The sequence below is a fragment of the Amyelois transitella genome, chromosome 16, assembly GCF_032362555.1.
Source record: "Amyelois transitella isolate CPQ chromosome 16, ilAmyTran1.1, whole genome shotgun sequence".
Classification (NCBI taxonomy): domain Eukaryota; kingdom Metazoa; phylum Arthropoda; class Insecta; order Lepidoptera; family Pyralidae; genus Amyelois; species Amyelois transitella.
This window is the reverse complement of record NC_083519.1, coordinates 6,752,938-6,779,730: the sequence shown is the minus strand read 5'-3', so window position 1 is coordinate 6,779,730 and position 26,793 is coordinate 6,752,938. Positions and strand designations below refer to the sequence as shown.

At 33.5% G+C, this 26,793-nt stretch overlaps 3 protein-coding genes across 5 annotated transcripts in view; 1 reads left to right on the top strand and 2 right to left on the bottom strand.

Moving 5' to 3' along the window:
* Positions 1-17: 17 nt before the first annotated feature.
* On the bottom strand, positions 18-3,435 carry LOC106129638 (leucine-rich repeat protein 1). The gene is made up of 4 exons (XM_013328242.2): positions 2,684-3,435; positions 2,506-2,597; positions 1,507-1,661; positions 18-452 (listed from the first exon to the last, which is right to left on the bottom strand). Exons 1-4 carry the CDS (start codon positions 3,249-3,251, stop codon positions 38-40), a joined length of 1,230 nt encoding a protein of 409 aa, XP_013183696.1. The 5' UTR covers positions 3,252-3,435; the 3' UTR covers positions 18-37.
* Positions 3,436-3,619: 184 nt separating this feature from the next.
* Positions 3,620-8,542, top strand: LOC106129613 (G kinase-anchoring protein 1). Its single transcript, XM_013328214.2, has 7 exons — positions 3,620-3,751; positions 4,006-4,182; positions 5,146-5,262; positions 5,767-5,953; positions 6,964-7,269; positions 7,804-7,943; positions 8,386-8,542. The coding sequence occupies exons 2-7, from the start codon at positions 4,021-4,023 to the stop codon at positions 8,470-8,472; spliced, it is 999 nt and encodes a 332-aa protein (XP_013183668.1). The 5' UTR covers positions 3,620-3,751; positions 4,006-4,020; the 3' UTR covers positions 8,473-8,542.
* A 2,489-nt stretch (positions 8,543-11,031) lies between these two features.
* LOC106129748 (A disintegrin and metalloproteinase with thrombospondin motifs 7) overlaps positions 11,032-26,793 on the bottom strand; it is a 78,106-nt gene continuing 62,344 nt past the window's right edge. For all 3 annotated transcript variants that reach the window (XM_013328412.2, XM_060948462.1, XM_060948461.1), the window contains exons 8-20: positions 26,357-26,470; positions 20,375-20,521; positions 19,103-19,176; positions 18,820-18,986; positions 16,988-17,175; positions 16,215-16,345; positions 15,876-16,007; positions 15,487-15,635; positions 15,003-15,118; positions 14,798-14,912; positions 14,393-14,558; positions 13,647-14,026; positions 11,032-13,408 (exon numbers count right to left, since the gene is read on the bottom strand). In XM_013328412.2, coding sequence (XP_013183866.1) covers positions 13,274-13,408; positions 13,647-14,026; positions 14,393-14,558; positions 14,798-14,912; positions 15,003-15,118; positions 15,487-15,635; positions 15,876-16,007; positions 16,215-16,345; positions 16,988-17,175; positions 18,820-18,986; positions 19,103-19,176; positions 20,375-20,521; positions 26,357-26,470 — 2,014 coding nt within the window. In that variant the 3' untranslated portion in view covers positions 11,032-13,273. The remainder of the gene's footprint in view (positions 13,409-13,646; positions 14,027-14,392; positions 14,559-14,797; positions 14,913-15,002; positions 15,119-15,486; positions 15,636-15,875; positions 16,008-16,214; positions 16,346-16,987; positions 17,176-18,819; positions 18,987-19,102; positions 19,177-20,374; positions 20,522-26,356; positions 26,471-26,793) is intronic.

Below are 26,793 nucleotides of genomic sequence, written 5' to 3'. Positions count from 1 at the left end.
TTAAGCAAAATCATATAAAAATAAATATAATTATAAACTACCTATTAAAACACTTCGGAGAACAAAAATAGCATTCAAAATCGACTGAGCTGTTTCTATTGTTGTCAAACACTACAACTCTAAAAAAGTCTTTGAGTTCATATTCCTTATCCATGTGAAACATGTCATTCACTACAGGACTTCCGCATACGCACATATTTGCGTTATCTAAGAAATTGACTAAGGTCCAAGGAATGATGTTGGGTGCATAGAACATTTTGTTTTTCAGTACATTTTTAGAAGCAAGATTAACTAAACTGCCAATGTAATATTCCCAAGGAGTATGCTTGTTCCACTGAGGAGTATTGTCTTCATGATGGAATTTGTTAGTAGATAGGTCAATGTATTCCAGACGACATTGCATCAAGCTGCATGGCAGAGAACCAAGGGAGTTCTTGGAAATTGTAAGATATCTGAAATTAAATAGATACAATATTATTCCCATGTTTGATGATTGATTATGTGATGTATCAATATATCAATTAAGTTTTTTAAAATCAACGAAATCTTTCTAAAAAGAAGCTCAATCTATCATGAAGCTTTCCTCAGAGAACTTTAAGATGCATGAAGAAACTAGATTACAGATAACATACATACATATAATCACGTCTTTATCCCTTGCGGGGTAGACAGAGCCAACAGTCTTGAGAATCAAATATTGACAGGTTGGTAGCCTGCCGTCTGCTCGCTATCCCCTGTCACGCGCATGTTTTATAAGAAATAATCAAGACAAAATGCTATGATGTTTTGAAAGATTTTGTGAATTATTACAGTAGATGCAGAAAATCTATATCCATACATAAAGTATGTATAATACAATAGTACCTAACTGATGATGTCTGTACTTTAAGGATATTGTCGAAAAATCGATATATCTAAGTAGCCATTCCAAGTCAAATATGATTTTTAGAATTTCTGTCTGTCACTCATATCACGCGAAAGAGCGTCGTTAGTCGAGTCAGTAAGGTGCCCGGTTAAAATGCGCGATCCGCAAAAATGCACAAGTTTAAAGCCCACCTCGGCCATGTACCAATGTCTATTTTCAAAGTTATGTACATTTGTTTGAATATTAACCGATGCTCTTACGGTGAGGGAAAACATCGTGGAAACCTGCCATTCAGGCAACTGGATGTGTAACCATGGATCCAAATGGGTTAGGTTTATCTGCCAAGGTTGTGGAGGTCAGATGGGAGTCGCTTTGTGTAAAAACCTGGCTCCCCAATCCATGGTCAAAGGCATACCCTGGCTCCTTTCCAGAGAGGTGAGGTTGCAACCGGGACTAAAAGCCAGGAGGAAGAAGACTCACATCACGCGAAAACTTTGTCATGTTTTAACTTAAAAACTGGTATATAAAAATTTAACCTCCATCCCTCTTATAGGTCAGCTTTTGACTAAGTTACACAGATCTCATTCCACGGCAAACGAAGTCGCGGGCAACAATTAAAGAATAAATATTGACTTATTTACCTGAGGGTGCTTATGCGTCCTAAAGTAGAAGGTAGCTTTTTTAACATATTGTCATCTAATTTTAATGTGACTAATTTATGCAGCTTCCAAATAGCTTTTGGTAAATTATTTAACTTATTTCCAGAAAGATCTAGAAGCTTCAAGACTTTGGTGAGCTAAAAAAAAATTAACAACCATTCTATAATTCATAATATGATAATAAATAAAATAAAATTCTTATTTTGATTTGATGTAAAAAGAAGAAATAGATTAACTTTCAAAATAAAATACAAGGCATAGGTATATCAATCAATAACTTTAACTTAAGTTATAATAAGATCTACTACTGCTACCAAAGCCCAAGTGTTGTAGAAGTAACAGAACAAACTAAACTGAATTTTCATGACTGACTGACTGACATGAAATGACTTCAATTTCCAAATATTGATACTTATTAATCCTTCTTTTCTAGATTGAACACATTTATATATGTATATATATATATATATATATAATAAGTCATTTAATCTGAATTGCTTATACAATGTAAGACAATAGGTTGTTGTACTTCCAATTCAGAGTGCCTTGTGGCATAGGATTTTAAACATTTCCACAGGATTCTGTTTGGTGCATCTCTGGAGAAGAGAGGCACAAGAAGAGACAGAATCCATATTGTGAGACATACTGTAACAACAATCACTACATAGTATAAAACAAAGTCGCAATTTTAGCCTGTTTGTCTGTATGCTTAAATCTTTAAAATTACGCAACGGATTTTGATGCGTTTTTTTGTAACAGGTAGAGTGATTCAAGAGGAAGGTTTTTATGTATAATAACATTTATAATTTTGCACCCGTGCGAAGCCGGGGCGGGTCGCTAGTATACTATAACACTTAGACATATGACAAAAAATATTTTATACAGCTGGCTTATTTTAAACTCTCATGTTGCTTTATGCTATATATAAATAAGGTAGATCCGAGATAAAATAAAGGTGTGTTATGCCCGCATGTTACTTACTTCTGGCCCTAATAACCATCTCCAGTCAACCTCTTGCCTTACACCAAGTTGATTATTTGACAAATTCAGTTCACGTAGATTGGGCATCCTGCCTGAAAATAAACAATTGTTTAGACTAATTCTTAATAACATGAACAGTTAATTTTAAATATAATGAAAAAAATATTTAAAATGTTACCAAATTCAGGAGGTATCTTTTCTATCTCGTTGTTGCTCAAATCAAGTACAACAAGCTGTCTTAGCAGTAGTATATCCCTCCGGAAGTTACATAATTTAAGACCAGACATGTAAAGGTTCAGTAAAGTCCGAGGAAATCCTTTGGAAGGAAATTCACTTCTATCATGAATAACTAACTTGGTAGGAGCATTATCTTTAGATGTTACACTTAAATTTGAAAGAGAAGACAGCTGAATATTTTTAGTGTCACCAGTAATACAACATTTTAACAATCTCATAAAACATTTCAGTTGTATTGTTTCACATTTTATACATAAGTCATGTGGTGGTTCTTCAAATCTTATTGTAGCTTTTCCTTCATTTAAACACTTAACAAATACTTGTTTTATATTTTTAATCCTGTATTTTATTCCAGTTTTATTAACTGATGAAAAATGAATGATAAAATAGTCATTACATTTAGGTTCTTTGCCAAGAGCTAAAGTTGATTTTAAATACTTTCCCGTACATTTAATATTTAAATTAATGTGTTGTCTGTTTATAATTTCGATTTGACATTGTAACTTCATTTTATATGTAACCCAAATCACAATTTAACATACACACTATAGAATTCAGAGTGAGTGTGAACTGTAGTGTTGTTATTGTTGTATTTAGTATTCAATTTGTTTATAGTTTATTTTCTTTCTTTCTTATTAATTTACTATGAAAATAATAATTTCTATTTGGAAACTAACTGTGCAGATAGCTGTGTTAAGCTGTAGTTAAAAAAGTAAACAAGGAATTCCTTCCCGCCACAAGATATGTCAGGCTTGACCATGATTGTCAATGCAATTTTTTCTTTTTTTTTCTTGGAAGAATCCACTGGTCTTTAGTAGCACTTTTTTGCGAATGGCAATAATTCATGTCAATGACTTTTTCATAAAAACTTGCAACCCTATAATTTAACTGTCTTGTTGCATACCTTTTCTCTGCGGCTGTTTTTCTCTTCTGAATAAAGTAACAAAACAATTTACTGCCAAAACTACTTCCAAGTAAATTTTAAACAGTAAAATTTTAAATTAAACAGGTGTGTATGATTATTCTAATTCTACCGCAAATTACTTAAGAATATACAATTGTTTTGTCTCTTGTATTATGGTAGTTACGAGAAAGAATCTCAGGTACCTACTGTTTATTTACATTGCTCATAGTTTGATTATCTCGATTCTAAACCTTTAATAACTAAGTACTTACATGCGCTATAAAAAATAAAGATAGGGGACCATGTAACATATTTATGAAATAAAATATAATTAACTGAATACTCATCACTTTGTTTAGTAACACGATACGAAAATGGCTGCTTTGGTGGTTCAATCTCGTTTTGCCGGATTGAAAATTGAAGATGACGATAATCCTACATGTAATGACAACCAAAAAACAAAAAAAGCGAAAACAAATACTGCCAAAAAGCCTGAACCTGCCAAGAAAATTAAACCTCAAAATACCAAACCACAGGTATTTTTTTTCTCATTCTAAAGTTCTCTGATTCATTGAGAATTTAGTTTTGAGTCAATATCAAATTATATTTCAAAGCTCTACATGACCCTTTTAAGAGCTTTCTTTTTAGGAAGTTTAAAAAATATAATGATGTTAATTTATTGGTATATGCATGAGATAAAGTTTAATTATAATTTATTGAAAAACTGTCTGCAAATGTTGAAAAACTGATTATCTATGTTTGTTATTATCTGGTTTTTCTTGGCTTTTGCCTGCCATTTATTATTACTTTGATCAAACTTCAATTTTATTTTCTTGATTAGCAAAGTAACTAACTCCTTTAGGAGCTTTCCTTTAGTTTAGCAATTAAAATTTTTTTGTTCTTTTGCATATAAATCTACTTCTCACTTTTCATGCTTCTTATAATAATTTCTTCACATTAAGTAAGATTTGAGACTCCAGTAGTGGAGACCAAATAAAGAATATTTAGGCTACCAAAACTCTCCTAAGAAACTATCTTTTGTTGATTGTATGAAATAATTTTTTTCATACTTTTGCTATCTTTGACTTAATGATATAGACAAAGAGTATACTTAATGATATAGTAAAATATATAGTAAATGATGATAGTCTGTTGGTTTGAAAATGTAAAATGCTTTGAAATATGTAATTGTTGTAATAAATAAACAATATTAAAAATATTTTCCTGTATTACTCGAAGAAATTTCTTAAGGAATAAGTAGTGCCTTGTACAAAGCTTTCTTTAGTTTGTGTTCATTCTGTTTCTTCTGGTACCTATTTACATAAAAATTTTTAAAAGTAATACAAAAATAGACAAAATAAAAAATGTTTTCTTGTCATAAAGCTAAGTAAATTAGATCCATTATCATGTTCTCAATACAAATTTAAGTAAATATTCAAACTTTATAAATTTTTCTGTAGTTTTTTAAATATTGAATAATAAAATAAATAATTAAATAGTCTGCAGGGAAGAAAAAGAAGACCAAACAGAATTCTGCTTCATCTGAGCAGTGGGAGACTTGGAAACAGAAGGATGAGCAGCTGGTTGATGGCAACTTTGAATCAGAGTTACAGCAGGTGCTCAATCAATTAAACTATTCAATTAAAAACAACATGATTTTTTGTCTTCATTCAAATTCAATTTTTATAAACAATTATATATCTACATAAAGTACTCCTTGGGGCTATCATAGCAATTCCCAGTAAAAAGTAGTCTCTTTGAAAATTGGTCAAGTTTTTGGGAGATTTTGGGGTTTGTTGAGGGAGTAAAGGTTAGACAAGGTCACCCTACAGTGGCAGCTGCTTTTTACAATACTTAGGCTGTTCTTGAGTTTATTAATTGCAAACAAATACAATTGTTTTCTCTATAATATTAGTATGGAGTATGGATAAAGATTTTTGGTTCAGTCAGTTTGCATGTGCCATGCAAGATGTGGTAGCAATTGCAACCCTGATAATGTTGTTAAACTATTGATACTATAATTGTTTATTAATTATTAATTTGACTACAGTTAGTTGATTTCTTACATGATAAATTCATGGGTCAATTTTTTAAACAATATTACTAATGTACAATTCCAGGCAATACTCTTATCAAAACTTGACTTTGAAGAGAAAAAAGATGTATACAAACAGTCCAAGAAGGAAGCAGAACTCGAAAAGAAGTCATCAGAACAAAATACTAAAGCAGGATCTAAGAAACAAAAGAAAAAAAATGTGATGAGCCTTGACCAGTTCAATGTGATGATAAGTGGAGAAGATAATAGAGGTAAAACTATGTTGCAAATTAACATACATTTATTCCTTACGAGGTAGATGGAGCCATCAGTTATGAAAAGACTGTATGGTCATTTTCATTTGTTTAGCTTAATAGTGAAATTGACATTCAAATAAAGGCTTATAAACTTGGGATACTTGGGAAAAAGAAGAATCCCATGCATAACCGTAGAAATCTTCACATTTTATGTCAGCTCTATACCATTCTCAATAATCAGCTTGCCCCAGACTATCTTAAAAAAGACTTCAAATATTAAGTTCTACTCACGAAATAATCCTACGTTCTTCAAATATGTTAACTCTTGCTATCCCTTTTCACCTTACAGGTATTGCCTTCAATTCTTTTGCCGTTATGGCTGTTAGGCTCTGGAATTCACTTCCCTAGTCCATCAGGACATCCCCAAGTCATTCTAGTTTCAAATCATGGGTTTGTGAGGGTATTTGATACCTATAACCCTTTTCACTCATTTCGGTAATAGCTGCACCTATTTATTTATGTATATTGTTTATCTATTGTAGTTTTATGTATGTATATTATAATTATTTTATTTTATATTTTGTGTAGGTATAAATATATTTATTTAATTTGAACCCACATAAGGTTCTCTGTCGGACCGAATTGTTGACTGATAGATAATACTTCCAGCATTAAGTCCGCCATTTGTACTTTTTGCAATAAAGTTTAAATAAATGTGTTAATTTTGGTACCCTAAAAAAAGGAATTAAGGTTTAGGGTGCCAATCTTCAACACAATGCCCAAGTACTCAGTTAACCTGTTTATAGATGAGCCAAGCCAAATATTCCTTATTGTAATAAAACTGATAATGTAGAGGAGAACATGTACCTAACCTTTATATAAGCGCACTATATTAAATAAATATTAGTATTACTCTCATCATTTGCCATATTCAATTACTCTCCCTAAGCTCCAACCTTACATGGCGATCCTGTTATAATATGGTATAAACCTTAACTATTGACTCACTCAAATTCTATTTACAGTAAATCATGAGGAAGATCCAGATGAAGATCCTAAATCCAAATCCCCTGACAAAGATACTGAGTTCTTTAAAAGGGTGACTGATGATGCCAAGACAGAGTTGATAAAGGACAAAGTTTATGATAGGATCCGAACTCGACTAGCGGTGCCCGACGAAGTTATTACTAGGGTACAGTTTGCTGACGCACTGGAGAAGAAGGACAAAGAAATTTCAGCTTTGAAGCAGGAGGTCGACAGTTTGAAAAAGGAACTTAATACAGTCAGGTCTAGGAACAGGAAACTGTGCAATATCCTTGGACAGGGCGAAAGTATGTTTTTTTTTGTTTGTGTTTCTTATTTGTACTTTATTTTTCTGAAAATTAAAGGTAATCCACGTTCTAAGGTGTACATATGAGTCCCGTTTTTGCCATGTAGGTACCTGTTATAGTTTTCTTAGTGTAAATTATGAACAATGGAAATCATAGCAAGAAAACTTGTAAAAAGGCAACTTTTGTCGAACCATAATTAGAAGAAGGATAAGTTTCCCTGTAAAATCGCAGCAATTAATCCCCAATCGCTTTGAGAAATCACTTCATTTAGCCATTCTCAGATTGTAGGAGGACCCAGGTGAATGAAAGCACATTGTTTTTTTTTAATTGATAAAATTTTTCAAGTCATCCGACATTACATTGAGTGAGCCACAGAGGACAAATTATTTTTTCCCTTAGTGATGTAACGTCGCATAGAGTGATTTTTGAGAGTCTTCAATTTGAAGGATATATGAGGTTGGCATAATTACAGCAACTGAATAAAGCCTCCAAATAACGAAAAAATGTATTAAGTGTGTATTTAAATTTTTTCAGTGAAAGATAAAGCAGAAGTGTTAGTGGAGGTGGAACGTCTGAGGGCGGTACAATCAGAGCTCACGGCAGAGCTCGCCACACTACACACGGAACTCGAGAAAGAACGGTCCAAGAACACAGACCCGAGAGCTAAAGATAAGGTAATAAACTCACCACAGGAGAAATTCCTGAAAAAATGTGGATGATCCGTAGACAAACAGATGATTTTCTAGAAAATTATGTGGCTGTTTTAACATAGGGACAATCGACTAAAAATTAAAATCTCTGCATTGGCCTTACATTTACTTTGAAGTGATCAATGCCTTATTGCTTCAAATAGATTTGGATTATCTTGCTGCGATCGGCAAGACTAAATATGTTTTATTTGTACACTGGCTATCAAGTTCTTTTTATCCTTCTCCTCCACACTATACCTATATATAAAAAAATTCATAGAGATTGGTTCGTTAGTTTTGACGTGAAAGACGGACATACAAACACACTCACATTTTCCAGTGTTAATGTGCCACGTCATTTCCTGGAAGTATCAAATCTGTGACCCTTTCATGTCTAGGGATGATCTGACTGTTCCATATTTTTCAGAAAAATTCAACTAAAAAGAAAAATATACGCTTTGACGTTTCATCTGAAGCAATATTATGTAAAGAATCAAGCTCGGGGACTGCTTAGTAGAGGAGAATGTATTTTTTATAGAAACTTAATAGCTCTAAAAATAGAAATAAAGATTTATGATTACTTCAAATCTTCTTTTTATTTTCCATGTCTGTTCCGCTTTCAATGTTTTTATCTTTGATTGATCAAGGATTGAAGCATGATATTATAGATTTTAACATCTTAATAATTGGAATGAATGTTTCGGTGTTCTGTAAATCTTATTCTGAAATGACTGTCTCCAGTTCTTTCTGGCGAAAGTGTAAGTTAGATTCCAAAATAATAGCTATGATCATAAAGAAACTAATTCTAAATACAAATTTAGATTTTTGCTTTTTTTGTGTTGAAAGGCGTCATAAAGTCATGGAGTCATGTTCTCTGCTTTAACTGTAATCGGGGTTCGTCTTAAGGATCACGGATCGGATCATCAGACAAAATTCGATCGTGGTTACATTTTCAGTGGTGTGTAGTAATGTTTTGAGTTTAGTTTGACTAAAGGAAAGAACAATTGGTGTATGCATTACTCTTTTATTTTTATTTAATAAATGTGTATAAAATGTGTAATAAAAGTAAGTATCGATTTAATTATGTTCTTTTTTTTAAAATTAATAAGCCAGCAGCAGCGGAACATTTTAATTAGATCGAAAGAGACGGAAATTTCTTTGATAGCAGTTACAACTAGCTTCTTCATTCTCGAAGCTTATTTTTGTCTGTTTATTGCCGTGGTCGGATCACCAAATACGTCTACTTCTGAGGCGTAAGTGCGAGTTTTACTCGATTAAACGTACAGTGACGGTAACGTGATCAAGATGGCAATTTGATCAAGTAAAACTCGCACTAACCCCTCTGGTCGATCCATGTATGTATGTTCTTCTGCTTATACTTCATTTGATCGGACCATGGGCATGTCAAATTACACGTAGTTCTAGACTTTGGCACTACCATCCTTTCTATGTTTTTGATTAGGTCTGTGATGATGTGCGGAACTTCGTAAATGTGGTTAACGGGATTATAGTGACTTATACAAATTTTTTTTTACAGAGGAAAAAAAGTGTAAATGGCGAGAAAGATAAATAGCATGAACTGGACAGTCTGAAAACTAACTATTGTTTTCAAGAAATAAAGGAGTCAGTTGCCTTCGAGTCAAACTATGACGTGTTCATATTAAAATCGTTACTGTCCAGAAAAGGCACTTGCGTCGTCGAAGGACCAACTGTTACAGACGAGGCGAAGGTTGAAGAAGAAGTGTCAGTTCCCGCTGATACGTGTGACGTGTCCAAGCGTAAACGAACGCGCAGACCATGGATAAATGTGACTTACGCCCGCCTGTCAGAAAAAACTTTGGCGAAACAGAAGCCCGTACTATCACGACCAGAACATGTCGCGCCTTCGTCTAAATGCACGTTTCAATGCTGCAAGCAGTCTTATATTCTCGGTGAATCATTGAATAAGGCGGAGATGAAACGCGGAGGAAAGGCGTCAATTCCCTCCGAAAAGGGACATGATATGCTCAAATATGTGCGCAAGTCACGGACTTATGATAGCGGCGGACCAATGATTAAGGAGAATAAAAAGACTTATGCTGACTTGAAAACGCGCAATGCTCGACCTATGCAAACATTCCGCAGAAAGATTTAAATCACATTTCCTATCCTTTTGGATCCTGAACACATATAGTGATGTGACATTATATGCATATAAGTATATTTTATTTAGGTGAATCTTATGTTCTGGGCTGATATGCTGATCTGATGCTGTCAATTTACTGTCAATTTTATAACGTATCTTTTAGTCATATTTTAATTATATAATTAAGACTGTTATTATAACAGGGACGTCTTGGCAAAAGGACAAATTACCCTAATCCGACGAGCTTGCGTTAAGAGAAATGTAGATGGAGAAGAAGTAGGCATGCAGGGATCGTGGCAAGTGGAAAAATTTTAATCTTACTTTTCCGGGAAAAAATTCATATTTTATTAAAAATTTAAGTATATTAAACTATAATTAAGGCACTTAAGTAAGCGTCCATAGTATTTTGGTTTACTTAAATAGCTAAGAAAGTATTTTAAAGTGTCATTGTTAGTTGTACCTAATATGATTATGCTTTCATGAAATGAAAGAAAATTAATGAAGGTAAGGATAGAATAAATGAATTATATTTTAAGGTAGATAATCCAAAGTTATTTTTAAACTTTGTTTAAAAAATATCTTGTTTGGCTAACTTTCTTTTCATGTGAATTGTTATGAAAAAATGATTTATTGATATTAAAGAACAGATTTCGAATTAATATACACAATATTAATTCGAAATCTCGACGTAATATTATGTTTCTCTGAAATGAAGATTCGAGTAGAATGAGTCATTTAAGTATATCTAGAGAGAATTTAATGTTTCTATGTATATTCGGGTAAGATAATTAATATAAAAACTTTTAATTATATGTTAAAACATTTATAAATACCTTTCTCGCGAGAGTTAAGCATTTTATTTTGTTGTTAAGCGGAATCGCAGGATTTTAATTATAAAATAGTTAAGATATAAAAAAATAAACGTAGATGAAATAAATCAAAATCAGATTAAAAAAATGTACATTTTTATTTTAATACATAATTTCATACACAATTAAAATTAAAACATCAATGTACCTAATATATATTGATGATCGATACTGGTATGTATTATATTATAATTACATGACGATGTGTGTATTTTACAAATAATACAGCAATTCTAACAAAACGAAATATTGTTTCGCGTGTATCAGATGCCATAAATAAATTATTTTAATTACTTAACCCTTTCAACGCCATAGGCTCATATATTCGTATGCGACAAAGCAAGTTGTAACCTCGTCGCCACGTACTAATAAGTAGGTATATTAGGCTAAAATTTGGATAAAACAATTTAAGATTTCCAGATTTTTCTATTACTAGATGAAGAAATTATAATATAGGCAGCATGGTTAAATGTGTTCAAACATTTTATGTTTATTTTCGAATTAATAAGACGAAGTATATGCAATAATACGATGGTTTAAAGGATGTCATTAATCACTTAAATAAAAACAAATAAACTTAAAATATTTATAAAATTGTCAATATCTTCTTGTTCTCATCACTAGTAGACCTAAAAATGTCTAGTTTACATAAAACAACATTTTAGGTCGCGGCTTGTAGCGACCCGGTTTTTTCTTTATAAATCCATGGCGTGAAAACGGTTAAAGCTATTAAAAATATAAATTGTGTATAAATTATTATGAATAGGCAGATCTTAAGAAATGCTTGCTGACCAATGAAGAGGGTGTATATTTTGTTCAATAATTTTGAGATTGTAATAACTGAATTTTTTGATCTAATTCGAAGTATAAATTCTGTCATACCGTAAAATTTTTTCATTGGTCATATTTCTTTACATTTGTATTTTACATGACCTAAACTACCTATTTCTAAATAATATACATAGAATATTTAAATTATGCGTTTAAATATATCTAATCATATCATAATATCCCCTACTATATTATGATGATAAGGCCTACAATAAATGACAAGTCAGACGAGTAGACTTCTTAGATTTATTGTAATTTTCCTCTGACTCTTGGTATAGGTCATGTACACAATAAATTTACTAAAATCGACCGTACCGTTTTCACCGCATACCGGTGCTACAGGAGCGAAAAGACTAGTTTACTGCTTAATAAATAATAATATTGGCCCAGCTCCACACACGCGGTCCCAAAATATAAATAAACTACAGTCGCTTCAAATTACTGGTGATCCATAATGATTTTGACTAGGCATTTCTTTGCAGTTATGAATATATTGTGCAAGTACCTAAATGTTATTGAAATAAATCTATGATAGAAAAAATAAGTTCCAATTAAGTTCTATTTTAAATTTACGTAATAAAATACAAATATATTGGCAGTAAGGAGATAATCCACAAGTATGGCAGCATAAATTGAATTCTAATATATTTTTTGGTCCAATTTTTTTTTAATTATAATCTACAGTACATAACACTTTCATATTAATTTGTCAAAGAAAAATACATACATCGTTATAATACTGACGTTATACAATGTTATTAAATATTACGTATTAAGTATGTAATAGCGGTTATTGCTAAGCGAAGACTACATTAAAATTAACTTAATTTTAATATGGCAGTATGTGGTAAGCAAAGATTTGCGTTCGTCGCAAATAAAAGTTCTATTCGAGTAAAAAAGATATACCGAAGCCAGTCAGTATACTTAGACATTAATGTCTATTCGTTGGGATATATCTTAATAACGTAACAAACACAAACCACTGGATTCTATAGTCTCACGCTACAACTTCGGTAAAAAATAATTAATAAAGCACACTACTGTGTCGTTATTAAGCTTCTATATACAGAAATATTCGATAAAAGTAACTAAGTACACATTATCGAACTCTTAAGAACTGGCTGAAGTTATGATAAGTGCAAAAAAAAATGTTTAATTGTTCCCTTTTCAAAAGTTTAAGATGTTTTTCTATTCCAGAAAAATCATTCAAAGCGAGTAAGTGAAATAACAAGAGAACAACAAGACCTTTTCTAGCGCTTAACTTCAGCTAAGTTCCAATAATTAGATACATTTTATCTTTTTACCTCCACTTCTCAAAGAATAAAAAAATCGCTCTAACATTCAATCAATATTTACAATGTTTTCGACGTTACTCGTTTATTCCTTTGAAATTTTCATTGTTTTACCAATACGAACTTCCTTTGAGTTTCTCATTCGTTTCCGTTAGTAGAAAAGTGTTCAATTCCTTGAAAATTATTGTTCATTCGAATTTAGCACGGTGGAATATTTCGACATTTTGTTGTGCTGCTGGGTCTCGAAGCCTGGTCGCAATACGATTCGGTCACCACGCTGTTAGCCACTTTGTCGACGCAGTATACAGCGCGATGTTTTATTACATCTTCGCCCTGCAAAGAAATAGTTCATTAAAATCAAAGTTTATAATGCAGCTATTAAGCAGATATCATTAGTTATTGTCACAAGTTTAGAGAGCTAAATTTAATTGTCATTACTTCGAAATCTTGAACTTATCGATGTGCCTTCACTTCAGTCAGATTGTTATAAACAAAAGTCTTATTTTCATCATCATTTCAATAAACTAAAATCTAATTAAGATAACAATGCTGTTAATAATGAACTACTTACAGGCATATGGCAGGCCTTAGGACACGGTTTCCACAAGTACACAAGCCAGTCGTACCGAGGTCTCTGCGAATGGTCTCTGGAATGTTCCCTCGGGTGGGGCCGGCCTCGCAACTGGTGAGAGTGGAATGCTTCAGGGCTTTGCGTCTGGGACTGAGGATATGATCGCGTGGGGATCCGGCGGGGGTATTGTCCTGATACGACTTGGAGGGCTTGTGAATGGGGATGAGAAAGGGGCGGATGGGAATATAAAGCGGAGGCTGTTGGGGTGTCAGGAATTTGAGAAGATTGGGGGGTAGGGCAAGCCGGTCGCCTGCACTGTTGCATGAGAGCTTCGTTCCGTGGAGGCTCTCTGTTGTAGCAATTCGATTGCTCAGTCGGATCTAGAGAAAAAGCGTTTGTATTAGAACATTACATTTTGTGAAGGGTTATATTGTCTGCTCCGAGTTGTAATTTGCCTTTTTAATATTTGCCTTGCACGTTATCATACACAGAACAAGAAAGTTCCTTAAGAACACCTCGTACTCTTGCAATCATTTCATTTCGATTTCTATTACACTAACAAGTACTGTTTGGGTTTGGAGTCATGCTTTTATCAATTAATCAGCGTTAACACAACGCTTCTTCTATTCTAATTTGCATGGAATTCGTATTTATTTGTCGGCTGGATGCGAATGTCAGTTTTTAGTCATTATTTTAGGGGTACTTATACCATATGAACTAAATGACTGCTAATTAAAAAGACTCACGGCTGTCCTGGTCCACGCACTCGTAGTGCCTGCTCATGTAGCCGACGCCGCACGAGGCGCTGCAGGGCGACCACTCCGTGAGGCGGTACCGGTACTGCCGCTGCCGGTCCACGGTGTACTGATACGTCACTCCGGGGTTTCGGTGCTTGCCGCGGCAGATTCTTTGCTGGAAGATCAAGTTTTCTGTGAGTTTTGATAGTCTTCTTTGAAAAGTTGGCATGTTTCATCGTTTGGTTACTGCGATCAAGAACGGCCTAATCGCAAGTTGTCAAGAGTAAATTCTGTGTTAGATTCATATTTTTGTTAAGCTTATCAAACGAAAACAATCGTAATAACTTCAACTAGAGAAGTAATTGACTTTTTACATGCCTGGCCATTTGTTTATAACAAAAATAATGAACTTACATAAACTTTGATGTCTTCCCTAATAGGCCCTTGTATGCGAACTTTCTCCCAATCACGATCTCGTTCGTATATTGCTTGTGATCCAGCCACAAAATATTCAGTCAGCGTGGCATTTCTGAAAAACATGGCATTAGATTAAACTCACATTTTTTCTAAGAACTTTGACTTAATTAATAGTAAAGAAAATAACTTTTTATACACACACCTTGCTCCTGTTAAATACAGCTTTCTTGAAGTCGCACTGCCAATAGAAATGTAATTGCCAGGACTGACTTTTTCTTCAATTTTCACGTTTCTTGAGCCTGCTGGTATTACGGCTACCTGTAAAAACAAATTCAAGTTTTATTATGCTTAAGTTTATTTATTATATGGCTTATGCTTTTAGTTTTACTGGCAGCGTAGGAACGGTACGCTTAAGATAAATAGCACGAGCTTATTGAAGACTCCTTGCGGATATTGGCAACAATCTTAGTATGAAAATGCAGGTATACCGCAGCAGCAGTCAAATCGCGAAGGTCTCTTTTTCTTGTGTTTGGTTTACTTATATTTGCTTACGTGGCTTGCTTAATGTAAGATATTATATTTTAAATGTTTCAATCATAATTTGTTTTGCTTCTGCTGCGCTTTATTTGGTAAGCAATGAGGAGTTATACCATGAATTTACTTTAAGTATAAAGAGCTTTACTCACTTCGCTCAATCCGGCATGTCTCGTGGTTCCCTTGTTGTAGATGCCTTGCACAGTTTTGCATTTAGTGCCGTTCCCTCCGCATACTCCACAGACGTCGTCCTCGAGATCAGAGTCCACTTTCCAGTCACAACCTACTTTGTAGCAGACACCTGAGAAAAAGTTAAAAAAGTTATTATTATGTAGAGAAATATTTAAACTGCTTTTGTAAAATACATATTCATCATATTAAACAATTAACAAAAGACGCAATAAGCAGAACTCGTTTAATTCAGCATTCAAGCCATCAATTGTAACTGATTTTGACATCCAAAAAAAGATGCCTTCATTGAAATATAAATATGTTATAAGAAACTAAGTAAAGATGGATAAAGACATGAAAGAAAGCTTACCAGAAATGCACATGTCTCTAGCACCCGGGTTCTGTCGACAAGGCGTGCCGTCAGCTGCAAATCCTTCCGACATTGGATCATCAAACAATTCGTTCTCCTCGCGCGGCACGCATTTTAGCTCGCACGGTTTATCTAGAAAGATTTCATAAATTGTCTTATAATGCAAATACAATTAGATTGAAGCAAAAGCAATTTTTTTTTATAAGAAAGCACTCTAGTCCTGATATATGTATATGGTAATGACGATAGTTTTTATAGGGAACTTGATTTAGAATTAGTTTCGGGTTGTAATAATAAAGGAAATTATAGGACGCAGTTAATAGTTTCATAAAAATCTACCTTGATCAAAGTATGGTATCCACTCTGTGACGGTGACGTTTTTATAAGTTAGGTTGTTGTACTTAGAACACTGATACTCTCTGAATGATGGCTCGTTGATAGGACAAGGATCTGTGTTGCAAATTCTGTACCTGTAAATAAATAAACACAATAGTTTCGATTTCTTAGTAAGTCTTACTAGAAGAACTAAAAGATGTGCCAATTATTTGCGTTTAATTTACGTACAGGTGTTCAGTGTGAGGTACGGTTCAGACAATGCCTGATAATAATTTGTATTTACATATATTCGCAATATTTCGGCACACCACGATGTAGTGGATCTTGAAGTTTTTATGGATCCTAAGTATCTTATTTGTTTTCTTTAGGAATGAGAATTCACTTTAAAAAAATAAAAAAAATATTTACTTTCTCTATTTTGTAGGAAAACGCATATTATGAGCACTTTACAATAGGTCCACTCCATCTCTTTCCCATGTCGTAAAAGATGACTTAAAGTATAGGCTTTTAGGATTCTTTTAGGCGATGTGCTAGCAAATTGTCACTATTTGAGCTGAACATGGCCTTTCAGCATTTGCGATACTGTTGGCTCTGGGGCAACCCCATAAGCCTTATGGTTGTCTTTATCCCTTATGTCATAAAGGATAGAGACGTTATCATATAGTGATTCTTCAGTTTTATCGTCCGAATTGAGGACGCACATAGGAAACACTTCTTGTATGCAAGACCATCATATGCATTGAAGTTCTTTAGAGGTTTAGGTGTAGTTTACTTACCGACTTCTATCACCAATGCAATAAGCCCCGTTGTTGATCGGCTCGGGGTTGTTACACTGTCGGGACTGCGTGGAGACGCCGGCGCCGCATGTTCTCGAACATTCGCTCCATTCGCTCCACTCGCCCCAGCCGCCATCGCGGGGGGCGGGCGAAGGAGTTCTAGGCACGCACGTCTGGTTTTGACACCACTGAAACAAATTTTATCGAACTTAAACTACTGTAAAGGACTTGTTAAATGCCCAAGTAACAATTAGGCGCTAAAGTAAGATTTATAATAAGTCTATAAAAGCGCTAACTAGATTCTAAAGTGGTTTATGGGTGTAACAAATTAGTGTTAGAGCGCGCTCTAACCCTACTTTACCCCCGAATTGGGCACAATTTTTATATTACTTAAGGTTGTATAATGACGGTATACAAGAGTTATGGTAATTGGCTAAGAGGTACAATTAGTGCTATAAGAAAGTTATTATAGCGGTAACAGGATCTCTTAGCGATACAAGAGGGGTAAATAAGCGTCAACTGACTCCTTAAGCGGTACAGTAGAGATACAAAGGCGTTAATTATATTTTCAAGCGCTAAAAGGGAGGTAAATAGGTGTTTTGTAACGGTCTGAACGCTATTCAAGATAATTAAACTAATTTTGTGATCTAATAATAAATAATTTTATTTTCAATGGCTATAAGTTTACGACTAATGATTTTTATATTAAACAAAAAAAAGTGATATTGTATGGTGAGAAAGGAAGCATATTTTTGCTGCGAAGGGAAGTACACTGTGAATATGTTACATATTTATTGGCAAATAATTCGAGCGCCCGATGTATGTTGTCTATTTACTGAAAACTTTTCCACGTATTTACAACAATTTTTGTTTATTTTGGTTGCGACGCCATTGTCAAAAACAAGTAGTCAATATAAGAAATACAGTAGTGACCTTAAGCGCTATTACTTTACCTTTAGTCACAAAAAAGTAACAATAGACGCTATAGGATCTGTTATAGCGAAAAATTATACTCCTATTTGACTTAAGGTAATGCAAGAGAGTTTTGTATAACTTCAAGCATTTGGTTCTATATAAGATTAAATAAACACTATTGTAAGGCTGGTAGCGCTTATTAACGCTATTGTGCAACTTTAGGTTCTTGTAAAGAGTTTATTATCACCTGCATAGCACTTTTGGAGGTAGTAGCTAATTCTTATTCTTATTTAGATCTTAGAGTTCTAAGATTCACTTAAAGCTATAACACAAAATGCTGTGCATGTACAACAGTGTTAAGATTTGCCATAATACATCCATAACCTTTAAGCTCGCCTAATTGTCGCGCTTGTAACTCTGTATTATAAGTAGAAGTGATATACGTTACTTGGTACGCCACTTTATCGCCAATAGTCATAAGTGTTGCTACTGTAATGCCTTTGTAGCCCACTAAGTAACAAAATAAGCTCTAATAGTCGCCTAAATGTTTGTTGGGCGAGTATCTAACTGTAAATGTGAAGTATTGAATGTATATCGTAGTGGGGGTTGAGTTTATAAAGACTTTAGTTTGACTGATGATAAGATTTTTCAAAGTGATTTTGTTTCGCTAACTGGCTGAAGAACTGAAGAAAGCCTTTCCTAATATTGCACAAACTGAGATGGTAGATCTATCATTAAGCCAAACAGCCGGACGTACCCTATCTGTCACAATAGGTTACAAATCACACGCTACGACTAAGGTAGATAACAATCGTTAATAAACCATTCATTATCCAGCTAAACGTGGCCTGTCGTCTCTCTTACACCCGTAAAGGATGAAGACATGTAGTAGGTGTGTATTATGAACCCAGTCTTACCATATCTGGCCCACAAGTGGTTCCTGGTGCGGCTGGCCGCAGCATGGTCTTGCAGGTGTCATTCACTAGGCACCACAGATGCTCACACAGTTCAGCAGGCTTGGCACAAACCACCGCCTCGGAGCCGAACTGCAGGAGACATTGCGTTGCTGCATCGAATATCACACCTGGAGGAAACATACAGATTGCGTAAATAGGTATTTCAAAGAAGTAATAATCGAATTATTGCAGAAACCAATTAAAAGTTTACAATGTTTGTGTCTGAAGTGTTACTAAGGTTTACCTGCTGGGTCCTCCGGGTACTGATAATACTCCTCTTGTGATGGTTTATCACTCAAACATTCCCCTAGACCGGCGCTGTAAAGAAAAAAAAACAACTTTGTTCAATATACAAGAATAATGCTCGTGTTCTAAATGGATATTTAATGGTACCCATCAATTACGTATAATTAAACTCGCCAAAAATTACTACAAAGAAGTTCGACAGATACATAAATGAATATTGATGATGAATTTAGATTCATTTATTTTTATTATAACATCGGCTATTTACCTACATAATTAAAGTAGGCAATACAATCACAACATTCCATGTCACATCGCAGTAGTTTATGGCGATTGTTTGATGATGACAAATAAACTAATCACGTATTTTTGGGTCGAACAATTCATAAATATTGACAAGCGACGAATGATGTGATATAAATAATTAATTAAACATAACCTTGATAAAAGCATCCGGTAGATTAGGATTAAAAGTAGGCTGGGCAATAAGTATTTATGTTAGAGTTTCTATTACCTACTAAAGGTTTATAGCGTGGCGATAATAATTTAACGATAAGTTGAGGCGACTCATGTGGTACGTAATAACTTTCTATGTTGTATGACATACTCGTAGTACATATACAAGTGGATACTATGATGTATAGACCTAGTAACTAGAGTTCGTAGAAAATCAATGCAAGATCAAAGCCGCAGGCAATCTAGCCACGATCTCGAAGATAATGCGTATAATTGTAATGGCATTCATATCAACTCGTATTAGGCAACGAGTAAGAGTTAAAAGCATTTTGCAATTTACTTTACAGCCTTGTTAGAGAGAGGTTGCGAACTTTCTATGAGACATTAAGTCAGTCGAGTCGAGGATTTGTGTGTACCAAACTTTCATTTTTATTGATTTATTGAAAACGGAAGGCGTTGTTAACTAACTTTCAAAAATTTAGTAAGTGCTTAGTCCAAAATGTAATTTTTAAAGGTATTATAACGGATGTATATTATGTTAAGATTTAAAATGGGTATTTAGTAACACTATAGATTCATACTAACAATCTATTTTACTTTCTTTAAGGAATTGTCAATGTGAGACTTATTTTAGTGATTAAAAGTAACATCTAATTTAAACCACTGAATAAAATTTAGGATTACATTACTTAGGTAGGTACATTGTTATAAATTAAAACAAATACTTATAGTTTTTTAAACTAATTTGCTGTGAAGCACTATGAGCATCATATACCATATACAATAACTTAAACATTGAGGAGGGCTTACTAACTCTAGGAAGTTGGTGACATCCCGTTTGCTGCAGCGGGACCAGGCGACCTGCCGCGTGTCAGCTTCGAAGATAGGCGTCATGATGTGCAGAGTCGTGCCTTCCCGACGGTGGCAGCCGATCTTTTCCGTGTCATGGTACAGACCAAAGCTGAAACAAAAACAAAGAAGTAGGATAAGAGCCTAAAAGAATAGCGGCTGCGCCTGATGTAGGGTTTATTGGAATATTACCTAGCACACTTATTGCGCACTAAACTAAGAAGGTAAGAATTTATTCTTTTCCTAATTTAACAAGGACGTATTCGAGTGTTTCTTTAAAAATACTTGTAAAGTATTTTTTCTTTAAACGAAAATGTCATAATACAGTAGGTACCTAGGTAAATATTATTAATTTATTTTATCTAACTACAAATCGATGTTCCATGGTAATAGATACCAAGCTAATCTAATATTCGAAGAAACGCGACTTAATATATGTAATTTATTTATATGAAAGTCAAAGGTCTTCATCAATATCACACAAAAATAGGGGGTTTTCCGTTTTATTAACTCAGAAATGCTCGTAAATCAGTGATATTTTATTGAAGCTTCCTACTGCGGCCATACTGTATTTGCCACTTTTTTATTCTAAGAATTGTGTTTATTGTTTTAAATTTATTGAAGCCTGTGACAATTGATGAACTATATAAACAAACTGTACAGGATGTCTTTGAATTAATTAATTGCTTACGAATGCATTATTTAATTTAATGTTCTAAATTAATGTGTGTCGTAGTCATTGAGCTTTTCCATTATTTGGAAAATTTTAAGCTTGAATTATTTAGATGGGTACTCTCAAAAGAGACGAATAATTAAAATTTTAAGAATTAACAAACTACTTCTAACTAAGGAAATTCAATTCCAAAATGCTTAGATTGAAAGTTACAAAGTAGGTATACCTAATTTCACACAGCAAAGAAGCAAATCCTATGTAAGTACTTACATAATTGGCAGCCTTAACAGGCGTGTTTATTACCACAGATAAGTAAGAGTTACGATACGAGTTGATAGAATTTTTATCTACAAACTATGTCTATTAGACATTTTCTTAATTTTCTGCGTATTGAAAAATTATTCATTACAAAACTTATAGTGCTTATTATCCTGATTTCCAAAATTCATTATTGACTCAATCATAGGTTGCATTCTGCTGCAAAACTATTGGGGTCACAAGTTGGCTCAAGTTGTCCATTCAGATCACGGTGATTAATTTTGTTTGCAATATGTGTACTTAGTATTGTGCAATGAATAAACAAGCGTCTTGTAATTAAGATAAATAAAATTACTAACAACTAAGTATGCCTATTTACAGCTTTAAATGTAAGGTATTAAAAAGATTGAAACCTAATGTTGGACTTTACCTACGTAGGTAGGTTCTTGAAATTATTATACCTATCACTGGATTTTTGATATTTTTAATTCAAGTATACATATTATTTAAGGGAATAGTGGCACTTTAAAGTACTTACTTTAAGTATTATAAAACATACATACATACATACATATGATCACGATCAGCTTGCATGAAGAGAATGTGGATGAAGCGAAGGAAGTATGGAGAAATCGTGGCAAGTGGAAAGATATAGTCTCTGTCTACCCCTTCAGGAAAGCGGCGTGATTTTATGTATATGTGTATGTACACTATAATAACAACTTAGTATACATACATATGGTCACGACTATATCCCTTGCGGGGTAGACAGAGCCAACAGTCTTGAAAAGACTGAATGGCCACGTTCAGCTATTTGGCTTAATGATAGAACCGAGATTCAAATAGTGACAGGTTGCTAGCCCATCGCCTAAAAGAGGAATCCTAAGTTTATAAGCCTATCCCTTAGTCGCCTTTTACGACATCCATGGGAAAGAGATGGAGTGGTCCTATTCTTTTTTGTAATAGTGCCGGGAACCACACGGCACAATTTTCACAAAAACATTATAAAACATATTTTTGTGAAAATTAAGCTGTCATTGACTTATTGCCTATAATAAGCTAGAAGTCATATTACTATATTATAAATATTCATAGTTGATTATTAGATTTCGATTTTAGCATAAGCACGATAAATAATGAATGAATTAACCAGTAGTGTAAATAATATCCAATTATTTTTTTATACACGTGTCATCTTAGAAATATTAAACTCTGGTTTATTAACTCAAGTTAATTAATTTAGTTAAGTTAACATTGAAGAATTTAAAAGATTGGTTGTCGTTTATTTTTGCGAGTAAGGTTAGTTAGCTTTTAAATTTACTTTGGGATTAGCTCAGTCTGTGTTTATTTATCCCATATTTTATTTATTTAGGTATTATTCTTCTATTTTTTTATCACAGTTACAACTCTAAACAAATATTATTGTAGTGAGACAACATTTCCTCTTGTCAAATTATGCACGTGATTCTTGAACAAATCGCAACGACAATTACAAACGCGTTCCACAGATAATAAATAGTTGCTCTTGGTGAGCCATTCATTACATACTGACATGAAAAAATAATGGTCTTGTGTGGGCTATTGCCACATTAGTGCGGCGTCAGTGGAGTGCATTGTACCACGCGAATGATGCATTCATGTCTGCCTAGGGCGGAAGGTCATTGCCTGAGTTGTTTGCACTTACATAACCTGTGTTTGTGTTACTATTGTGTCATATGTGATAATATGTCTAATGCTGTAATTGTGCTTCATTATGAGATAGTAGATATAATCGCGTCGCATTCAGAGTTATCTCCTTTTATTGTAACTAGTTATGTGCTTGAAGTTCCGCCAGCGTAAAATAAAAAAACTCCTTAGTTCTCTGTTCCCGTAGAAATTTCCCCCATTTTGCTTACAATTTGGTATTGACGATAATAGTTTAATCCGTGGTTGACGTAACATTAACCTTCTCAATGCAATTAAAAAGCAGTTTTAATAATTCTGTGGTTTTAGTAAGCTTATTCTGCACTCAGTTGCGCTATATGGGTTACGTATAAACGGCATCGTAAAAAAGTAATTTGTGCTAAGTATTTAATTTTACGTAATTATTCCCGTTTATGTTTCGCAGGACGCGTACCGTGGTTGTTAACACAGGCACTAAAATTATTACCGTGAAGCGTGAACTAAGTATATATTTTATGAGCAAACATCAAAATATCATCAATATAGCGAAATACCTGTTAATTTGGTGATTTGAGTAAGACTTATAGGATTTTTTTCAAGTAGGAACATTAAACAAATTAAGACAAATAAATTAATCAGTGGCGAATTTTTATTTCTATGTATGTGAAAAAATTTAAAATTACTTATTTAAAAGCGTACAAAGCATATTTTCCTACAAAAACCTGTCACTGCAGAGATCGTGGCAAGTGGAAATAGGTAGTCTCTGCCTACCCCTCCGGGAAAGAGGCGTGATTTTATGTATGTTTGTAAACCTGTCACTAAACGGTCTCATTACAAAGCATTCCTAGCTGTATGTTTAGTTTTTAATAAAAAAAAACTGTTTTAAACACTCTACATACATACATACATGTAATCATATCTATATCCATTGCGTGGTAGACAGAGCCAGAGTTTACACTCTACCTATTACCTAATAGTTTGTAAGGTCACTTTGACCACTGAAAGCCATAATACGAATAAAAAAGTAAGTTATTTACTTATTCTGGGTTTCGCTAAAACAGTATGTTAATTAAGAAGAGAAAATGTAAGCTTAAGATCTGGCAAGAGTAACAAATAAATAGTCAAATAATTTTGTGTTGAAACGTCCTTGCGGTAATCCGGGCTTAGGAACACTGAGTCAGAGGCGAACGGCGAACGGCGAACTGGCTGGAAAAACTAATGCCTATAACTATTTTCATAATACTACAAATACCATAGATTAATAAACACTAGAGCGCGTTAACAGCTGTAAGTACCAACATTGATTAGCAACTCTGATTCACTTCTTGTAAAACTCATGATCGAAGATATAGAATATCGTATATTTCTGATATGCTAATCAAGATCATTATTAAGGTACTGCTAAAATGTTGAAGGTCTAAGTATCTTATCCATAGAAAATAACTTTTGAATTAATGTTTAAGTATTATAGGAGCGTTACATTTTGAGGATTGAGGTATAAAATTATGTTACTCCTTTATTTAACTATACCTTTGGTGTAAATATAATGGTTGCATATCAAAACAGGACATTTAAGATTCTTCTAATTGCGATATTTTTAAAGGAGCGCCACCTCCGATAGAAACTTTATTACCTAAATTAATCATTTTTTTTGTTAACTTAAAAAAAATACATGAAATATTTAACAAATAACACAAGATATATGACCCAATTAACTAGGTATCCTCTATATAATATTAAACATCTCTTTCTACGATGGAGAAGCAGTTTGTAATACCATCTCCAGAAATAGATTGCCGTGTAATAAGAACATAAACAAACCAACTGTTCGTAAACTTTGACCAGCGTGAAGATCATGACGGACTAATGACTATATGTTGCAATATTTTAATAACCTATTTGCGAGAGACCAATCCCATACGCCGGTTACCAACCAGTTACGAGTTGCGAAAATACTTTATACTGCGACAAGAAGTACTTATATACAAGTACATTTCTAAGAATGTATCTGGTAAATGCCCTTTGAAAACCCGAAATGTGGTTGTCCTTTTTGGAAAATCATTTTAAAATTTGTCAAAACCTGGATATAAGTAAAAATAATCTATTAACCAAAATCTTTTACGTGTTACATTGGTGGAATCTTAGTATTTCTGGTAAAGATTGATTGGATTTTGAATACTGGTAGGTAGGCTACTTTTTGTAACGAAATTCTAAAACTAGTAGAAGACCTTCTAAGGAAATACTTTTTTAAAATATTGCTTTACTCTCACAATTTGATACTTTAACATCTACGATTTCAAATGTACTTATGATATAAATCAATTAAATGTTAATTCTTCGCACAACCCAATAGGTAAATTGTGAGGATAAACATGGTTATAAATCATTGATAACTTGCAATACGTAATATGAAATACAGACCCAGCCGCTATAGAATAGAATCTCTCTTTCCCATGGACGTCTTACGAGTAAAATAACATTTTCACCTAGTGAAAAAAATCATGATCAAAGCTGTACTACTGACAAGGTTACTCTCTCAACAAGGTTACCTCCGTATTTTGCGCGTGCGAAGTCGGGGTACAAAAGCCAGTAAATCATAAATAATAATATACATTTACATTGGAAATATTATGAATAGTGTAATTTGACCACTATGAAACATAAGTCCTGCACGCTCCCCGCTCATTAATCTTGCTTATGGTCTAAATATCTGTTATCTAATCGTACATTAAATTATTTATGGCGTAGTAAAACGTTCGGTAGATGATATCTATTGCGAATTATGAAGGGCACCGGTCTATTTCGGAGACGTCCACTTAAGAAATCTGGGTGTTGCCTAATACAATCTAAAATTACCATAGAGCACAACAATCTGTACATTGGTAATTTTAGAATCGTTTGTTTAGCAAACTTCGGGAGGTTAGAAAAGATTATAACGGTCTTTATTTCGTAACAGTAATTCGATGGTACCTATCTACAGCTAAGCTAAATATTTACTATATCGAAATTTGAAATAAATTGCTTTTACGTGGATGCGTGAAATAAAATTCCAAGAAAATTCGTAATTTTTCCCACATTTTCCTCATTAGATCTTTCGTCTGTGAAACTGTCTATATTTTTAAATAATATTCATGCAAGTCTGACGGCCTCGGGCACAGCGCTCACGTTATATTTATCTGAACCGCAAAGTGCCAGATACTTCAATAAAAAACAGTTAAGTAATAAAAAAAAAGTAAAGGTTCTCTTCTCAATCTCAATTAATGGTTAACTGTTAGTGCCTATTGTAACAACTGTAAATGTTACAATAAAGAATAAATAAATAAAAATACAAAAACAAAAATGTTGAATACTTACTTGTGTCCCAGCTCATGCGTGATGGTGTGCGCTAACATGATGCCGTTGTCCTCGTTGACAGAGCAGCTGCGGTCAGGCTTGCACATCCCGGCCACGTGAGCCACTCCCAGGGTGCTGTGACAAATTATATAATAAATTAAAAAAAAATGTTTTAACCAAAATGACCCAACATAATGTTTTTTAAGTTTGGGATATTTTCTTGAACAGTGGAAAATATTCCACTGTTCAAGAATAAAATAAGTAATAGGTATAAGAAATACACTAAAATCCGTTGTGTGATTTTAAGATATTTTCTTAGAAACAGTCAGAAGTAGAGGCAAACTACGGTTTATATTATGTAGAGATAAGAGTAAACTAAAACCATAAAAAATGAAAAAAGTATTAATTCTATTATTATTTAGTTAGAAGATCGCACACTAAGACAGAGAGAAAGATCC

Bases quoted from the DNA above. Each gene is read 5' to 3' on its own strand.
- LOC106129638 (XM_013328242.2), bottom strand. From the start codon at position 3,251: ATGAAGTTACAATGTCAAATCGAAATTATAAACAGACAACACATTAAT. The intron at 2,598-2,683 runs GTAACATTTTAA...GTTTATTTTCAG, and splicing joins AAAGATACCTCCTGAATTTG to GCAGGATGCCCAATCTACGT. The intron at 1,662-2,505 runs GTAAGTAACATG...ATTTTTTTTTAG, and splicing joins GATGGTTATTAGGGCCAGAA to CTCACCAAAGTCTTGAAGCT.
- LOC106129613 (XM_013328214.2), top strand. From the start codon at position 4,021: ATGGCTGCTTTGGTGGTTCAATCTCGTTTTGCCGGATTGAAAATTGAA. The intron at 5,263-5,766 runs GTGCTCAATCAA...GTACAATTCCAG, and splicing joins TTGAATCAGAGTTACAGCAG to GCAATACTCTTATCAAAACT. The intron at 5,954-6,963 runs GTAAAACTATGT...TTCTATTTACAG, and splicing joins AAGTGGAGAAGATAATAGAG to TAAATCATGAGGAAGATCCA.